Genomic DNA, 7,684 nt, shown 5'->3' with positions numbered 1-7,684 from the left:
AGATTTCGACTAGACCATAGCAAACGGCGAACCACATAACTCGGCCACTCATTTGTACAGAAAAAAACGTGTAAATCTAAGGGTTAAACGGAGATTTTCGTTATAATTTACATCTTCTTATTCCATTATAACATCGCAGTCCTCATCGGCTCGATCAACAACAATCCCATTCTCTGGCAACCTTAAAAATTCATGGGAATATTTGTATGTTCGATTGGTTTAAGTTTATATCCTGGTAATCGCTTAACAACTAATAACGGGCCCTTAAATTTGAAGTCTGGTTTTGTCTGATGTCGCTCTATATTCTTGAGTAGGTCATGATCTCCAATTTTATGCCATACAATAGTGTCTTTGTACTGGTCGAATCTTAATACATATCTCATACTTCGAATTGAGCTATTCAATTTGCGAAAGTTCAATACCAGCCGCATTTTCTGGTTGCCCGCTTTGTCAGTGCCCTTTTTATCTACTACCCATATTGGGTTATTGTAGGCGGACTTAGACTTTTGGATTATGCCATTTTTTAGTAACCCTTGGATTTCGTTGTTGATAAAATCTGCTGCTCCCATTGGGCTCCTCACTAACAGTTCTGATGGTAGCTACCACCGACGTGTTGTAAGTAGGGTCTCTTGTGCCAAAGCAAGTGCTGACGGCATGTCCTTGGGCTTTGCCGAGAAGAGGACGTCTGTGAGATTGCGTCTTAATCCCAAGGTAAATACTCGAAGGGCATCATTCCGGAATTTGTCGCATAAGACCTTTGCTGCCGAAGCGCCGAACGACATGTGAGAAGGGTGAGCTTTTTCTTAAACTCATCGTAATCTTGCAGAAGGGAGAAATTTCCCTGCCTAAGGGTGCCCATTTCCTGCTCGATAACATGCATCGGTCGCTTGTCACTGTATTTAAAATCCAACCGATTTATGATCGCATGGAAATTTAAAACCGTGCCAAACGAGGACATTACGGCATCGGCAGGGCCCCTAATTTACTCCTAATGATAACAAATGCCTGATATTGGCGCGAACTATTAACATGATCCCTAAATATGCGGTATGCCGCTTTTGCTGCTTGCCTCCAGGAAACATACGTTTCTTGTGCCCCGGTGAGCTCGGGCAGACACTTGATATCCTGGTAATCGCTTAACAACTAATAACGGGCCCTTAAATTTGAAGTCTGGTTTTGTCTGATGTCGCTCTATATTCTTGAGTAGGTCATGATCTCCAATTTTATGCCATACAATAGTGTCTTTGTACTGGTCGAATCTTAATACATATCTCATACTTCGAATTTTTTTCCATATTATGCTTAGCTGTATGAGTGCAGGTTCATTGGTCAAGATGTTGCATTTGCTTGTGCTCCGGGTTCCACTCAAACGATATGTTCTTAGAAATTAATGCATACAGAGGTGTCAAAACATGTGAAAACTGAAGTACAAATTTCCTAAAATAAGAAACTAGACCAATAAACTGTCTCAGCTGCGTCACAGAAGGCTGGTAAATCAGTCAAAGCTTTTAAAATTCCTTGGATCGGGTCGTATTTCACCTGCCTTAACTTCACACCCCAAATATTTAACACAGGATTTAAGAAAAGAGCATCAATAGTTATTTGAAATAGTCGCACTTTTGCGAAGCTCCGCTTTAAACAAAGAAAAACACCTTAAACTAGACTTAGAAAACTAAAAACTGCTTACTGCAGCAACATAAACAAAAGTAAAACACATATAACTTCTTTTTGCCCAGAATAAATCGGTCTTAAGCTATTAAAATCGCTTCTTAAAAATCCCTAAAGAAACAGTGCATAGCATAACAAAAGAGCACAAAGACACAGCACTCAACACAACAAAACACTCGACCAAAAAACTCTTGTCTCCAACACAAATATATTTTCAACAGCAAAGCGACTGAGGAAGGAAAGTCCGTTGTTCAATTGCTTCAGACAATCGACTTCAGATTTTCCGAGCAAAAGGAAAGCCTTGCGGGAGAGATCCGTGATGGTGAGGCACGTACATCCGGCAGTCTGGAGGAGAAATTTAAGTTGATAGCAGCTAACTGCAACAAACTTTCTCTGCGAGTCACTCAACTGGAGAGCGAGATGAGAAAGATGGGGAAGAGGGAGCGGGTCCAGGAGCTGGAGGCGAAACTATCCAAAAACTGACTTGAAGAGTTGGAGGCAAAGTGGGTGGCCTCCTGCAACGCACAGGCGGAGTCTGAAATCGCCGGTGAGTTGCGTTAGCATGGGGTCCCACAAGTCCAGGGGAAAAACGTGAAAGTACTCTTCCCGCTCCAACTGACCCCCCCGCCTAAAGTACATTCTATTTTTAAAATGCGACCGCGAAAATTCCCCCATACACTCCAATTATAACTATTAAAATGGAACACGTGCCCGATAAAGCAGCACTGCTGCGAGCGGTCATGGCTTAAAGCTCATCGGCCTAGATTCGCCAGCGTTTATATATAATATATAAACGAACAGCTGACCAAACCAAAATACGAGATCTTTAAGCGGACGATGCCTCTCAAGTGGCAAAAGCGCCTTACAGCTGTTTTCTTTTAGCGTGAAGATATCTACGTAAAGGAGAAAGAATAAGGGGAGACGATTTGCGTGCAAAGCTTGGGTTGTAGTGGTGGCACGAACAAAATATCGTTAGACATCGGTATTTTCCGGTATTTTTTCTAAAAACGTTCGTGGCGAATGGTTTTTAATCGCATTAATTTCAAATGCGGCATTTAGCCTTATGGGATTCCCTGTGTAAATAAATGCGCATTAGGCTAAATGCATTTTAATTCGCCAATGGCTATAAATCAAGTTAATTCCACATATAGATAGATCTTATATTTCTATTTATCTAGATTTCATATTTCTATCTGATCTGTGTAAAGTGATAGCACGATCTACTCCGTTGTGCACTCGAGAGGACGCACACCATCCAACACTTCACTTAACTACTATTGGTAATAGTATACCTAATACGTCCACAATCCCTGTGCGAACACGATGTTTCCGAAAAGTCAAATACTTGCAAATGTCGCCCTATCCCTAGTTGATTGTTAGTGTCTCTTAAAATATCCTGCATATTTTAATGGATGAGCTAGTTCCCACCACGATAATCAAAACTTCCAACTGTCCTGCGTGGTCCTCAAAACACTTGACTCATTTGAAAAATATCAAGACCAGGCTGTATAAGAAAGTTTCGAAATCTGATCCGCAAACTGATTTTTCCAAATATAGCGTTGGTAAATCAAATTATTTGTTACATAATTCTGAACGTTACACCTACCTAAGAGCATTTGACTAGGTGCTGGCGGTCTGCTCTAAACATACTCCCCCCGTTGGAAGAGGCACGGTTCCAACCAAATGGGATTCGATGGGCAGAGCGGCTAGTTTGGTGACGGCCCTTTTGGTAAGACCTGTAGCTGTCCGGACCACAGCTACTCTGACGACACCGTCCTTTACGATCATGACTTCATGGATGCACCCAAGCTGCCATTTCATCGGTGGAAGGTTGTCCTCCTAAAGCAATACAACACGACCGATTTGGATGTTGGATATTTTGATCCGTCATTTGCTTCGTTCTTGCAACAGGGACAAATACTCTTTGCTCCATTTTTTCCAGAAGTGATGCTGAATTTGTGTTATTCTTTACCAACTGCTTAACCGGCCTTCGCGAAGATGAGTAACGTCAGGCTCAGGAAACCTTGTGTAGCTGGAACCTTTGAGGAAATGCGCTGGCGTTAGCACCTCAAAATGTGCAGCGTTTTCTGAAATTGGACAAAGCGGACGGGAGTTAAGAATGGCAGAAATTTCATATGCAAGTGTTCTTAATTCATCAAGGGCTAAGATGGCTGCACCGACAACTCGGTAGAAGTGAAATTTTGCCGATCTTACAGCCGCCTTCCATAGACCACCGAAATGTGGGGAACAAGGGGGTATGAACTTCCAATCAATCCCATTCGCTAAGCAGGAAAAAGTTAAAAAACCTCACATGGGTTCGCTCAAAAATAACTCCTTCAGTTCCGCTAGCTCTCGTTTAGCGCCAACAAAGTTTGTCGCATTATCACTACAAATAGTACGTGGACTGCCTCTAAGGCTAACGAATCTTCTCAAAGCTGCAATGAAAGAATCCGTTGTGAGATCCTGGACGACTTCCAAGTGCGCAGCCTTCGTCGAAAAGCAGACAAAGACGGCGATGTAGCACTTGTAGGGTGCTTTGTTCCGGGCCTCTGACTTGTGATAGAACGGTCCACAATAGTCCACTCCTGTGGTGTGAAAAGCTGGGTTAGGCTGAACTCGATCTGCTGGCAGGCTACCCAACACGTGTTCCCAAGCCACAGGCTTCATCCGAAAGCATGCGTGGAAGTATTTCTCATGATAATAGCCGATAATCGCTCTGGTGACCGGATGATCCTTGGGTAACAATATCGAATGCTTAGCCTCGTAGTCCAAGCTCGCGTTTTGAAGCCTTCCACGAACACGAAGTAAACCCTCAGAGCTAAGTATTGGCCTCAGAGAAATCAACTTTCTCTTCGGTGGACAAGGCTTGCCTTGGCTAAGAACCTCATACTCCACCGCTATGTGAACCTGTTGAATGCTCCTTAGAAGCAGAACGGTTCCGAAGCTGATCTCGTCAACGGTAAGATAGATGGTTGAAGGTAATGATTTGGCTCTGCAATTTGAAATGAATCGATAAATGTACGCGAAAACACGCTTCAACTTGTCGAATGAGTTGAGAAACTTGCAGTTGATAGATATGTCAGTGCCAACGGTTCCAATTAGCGCCGTGGAACGCCGTTCCGGAAGGTTATTTACTGCATCTAATAGGGAGGGCCAGTTCGACGCTCCTTTCAGTAGAAATGGAGGTCCATTTGCCCAAAGGGAGTGCTCCAGCAATTCTTTGGGGGTACATCCACGCGATACCACATCCGCCGGATTCAAGTCTGTTGGAACATGATGCAAAGTCATTCCTGTCGTCATGTCCTGGATTTTCGCGATTCTATTAGACACAAATACGTTGAACTCCCTCGGAAGTTGCCGAATCCAAGCCAACACAATAGACGAGTCCGACCAGCAGTGAAAACTGCAATCAAAACCTATGGTTTCCTTAACGTTTACGATAAGCTCAGCCCATAAACACGCTGCTGAAAGTTCTAAATTTGGTATTGTTAAAGCTTTAAAGGGAGCTACTCTAGACTTAGCGCAGAGTAGATGTGCTTCATCGTTGCCATTGGCCTCCGACCGCAAATATAAGCACGCGGCGTAAGCTGGTGTGCTAGCATCACAGAATCCGTGCATCTCGACGGAAGCCCGCGATTGCATTACGAATCGTGGAAATTTTAGGTTCTGGACGATCGACAACTGAGAGGTCAGCTCCCCCCATGACGGAAGAAGGGGTTCTGGCAGTGTGTCGTCCCAATCCATGTAAGTGCTCCATAGCTTTTCCAAAAAAATTTTGGGTTTTGTAACAATGGATGCTATTAAACCAAGCGAATCATAAAATTTCGCAATTGTTGACAACACAATCCGTTTTGTTGCTCGTTGACTTGATAAAATTTGTAATAAGTTAATGAGAAGAGTATCCGAAGATGGATCCCAGACCAGCCACAAAACTTTGGCGATAGCTGATCCGTCGTGGAGTTTAATCAATTGCTCTTTATCGCGATCAGACTCTCCTCATTCGAACTCAATTTTCGGATCGGAAAATGGCCCCGCGCCAGTAGCTCCTTTACCTGATGACGAATTTCTTTCACCTCTTCAACTGAATCGCCACCAGAGATTACATCGTCCACATAGAAATCCCTACGAACGATTTTTGCTCCAACTGGAAATGATTCCTCATCATCATAAGAGAGCTGATGCATGGCTCTTATAGCCAAGAAGGCAGTGACTTGGTTCCATAAGTTACCGTGTTTACTCACTCAATTTATCTGTGGAGTTCTCTCGCCAAATGATACATTGCAAAAAGTCATCAGGGTACGAAACACGAACGCAGCGGTACATCTTGCAGATGTCTCCCCAAAGAGCTACTTTAAAAAATCTAAACCGAAGCAAAATATTAAAGATATTTTGCTGAATTGTTGGTCCGGCTAGAAGCAACTCGTATAAGCTATCCCAGATGTAGTTTTAGCAGAACCATCAAAGACGACACGAAGTTTAGTTGTAGTGCTTTCAAGCTTCTGAACAGAATGGTGAGGCACGAAAAATTGTGGCACCGCTGGATCCCTTAATGCGAGAGACATGTGGCCTAAGTTGAGGTATTCCTGTAAAAATGCCGAATACTGCTCTTTCAGATTGGGTTTCTTATTTAGTTTTGATTCCAAACTTTTAAAACGACGACGGGTTAGGCAGTAGAAGTCACCTAAAGATTTGAATCCTAAAGTGGATAAAAAGCGAACCGAATATTGACCATTCTCCAGCCTAATGCAATTTTCTTTGAAATGCTGAATAGTCCTCGACCAGCATCGATGGTTTTTCTGAACTAATGTCTTCAATCTCCCAAAACCGCTTTACTACGGCAGCAAGTGTGTCATCATCTGAATGATCAGCAGGATCCTTGACAATAGCAAATTTGCGATTTAGCATACTTGACATCCCTCCAGAAACAATCCAACCAAGCTTGGTGTTTTGAAGCGTGGGCAAGATGCTATCCAAATTAATTTTGCCTTAAGCGATTATTTCGACGAACAGACCAGCGCCAATAAAAAAGATCAATTCGTTGTGACTGGTTGAAATGAGAGTCAGCTAGCGAAATGTTTTGTGGCATCCTCCATCCTGTAGTATTTATATTGAAATTTGGCTGATAATCAGTGATGCTATGGGTTTCAACAGCTGCGAATGACGCACGATAGCTTGCATCCCGTGATTGCGCCAGAATATCGACTGCCTTATCAGAGTTCTTGGAAGATTCCCCTATCCCAGAAATTAGTGTGTGCGATTGTCTAAGTTTCAAATTAAGTTGGCTAGTTAGGCACGTAGTAATAAAGTTTAACTGAGAAGCTGAATCTAATATTGCTCGGCAAGGCATAAATGCACCAACTCTATTTTTACGTAGATTATAGCAGTTGGAAGCAGCACGTAATTCATTGGCATTGTATTTTAGGTTTGTGGTGGAGAGTGCGTTAAATGGTGTTTAGGTTGTGATAATGGAAATGAGCATGACACTTGTGATGATGAAGTCGATGGTAATGGCTGAGAGCTTATAGATGAGTCGAATGATGGAGATGAAACTGAGGTCGATGGTGTGGATGACTTTGGGATAATGTGCAGTATTGAATGGTGCTTCATGCGACAATGTTTACAGTGAGATGACTTACATTGCTGCATGCTGTGGCCTTTGTGTAAACAGCGTAAACTATATCGAAGATTGGGACTCAAACTTAAAAATCGGGAGCATTTTGGCTAATAATGATCTCTAGCATCGTAAAATAACCAAATTGGATACTTTGCGTTAGTAGCAGACGTAATTAGTACACTTGGGTTATATCTATGCATGCTTTTTCCCACCTGATTGTGTGGTGTTTGAATTACCACAGCTTGGTCCAAGTTTTCTATCATCCGGCACCTCTTCTCCAAAAACGACTCCATAGCATCCCAGGTAGATAGCTCAGAGATTGGATAAATCCTCTTCCCATTTTTCCAGCTTGTGTGTCACGATATGAATAAGAAATCCATTCATTGTGTAGTGGCCAGGGTA

General features: G+C 42.8%; 1 protein-coding gene across 1 annotated transcript; it reads right to left on the bottom strand.

Annotated features, from left to right (window-relative positions):
* Positions 1 to 3,975: 3,975 nt before the first annotated feature.
* LOC121467814 lies at positions 3,976 to 5,310 on the bottom strand. Its single transcript, XM_041710120.1, has one exon. It carries the CDS (start codon positions 5,308 to 5,310, stop codon positions 3,976 to 3,978), a length of 1,335 nt encoding a protein of 444 aa, XP_041566054.1.
* Positions 5,311 to 7,684: the final 2,374 nt, after the last annotated feature.

Source organism: Drosophila elegans, unplaced genomic scaffold, assembly GCF_018152505.1.
Source record: "Drosophila elegans isolate 14027-0461.03 unplaced genomic scaffold, ASM1815250v1 contig_767, whole genome shotgun sequence".
Lineage (NCBI taxonomy): Eukaryota > Metazoa > Arthropoda > Insecta > Diptera > Drosophilidae > Drosophila > Drosophila elegans.
Note: the sequence above shows the minus strand (reverse complement) of the source record. Positions and strands in the feature narration are given on the sequence as shown.

Coding starts and splice junctions, on each gene's coding strand:
- LOC121467814 (XM_041710120.1), bottom strand. CDS start 5,310: ATGCAATCGCGGGCTTCCGTCGAGATGCACGGATTCTGTGATGCTAGC.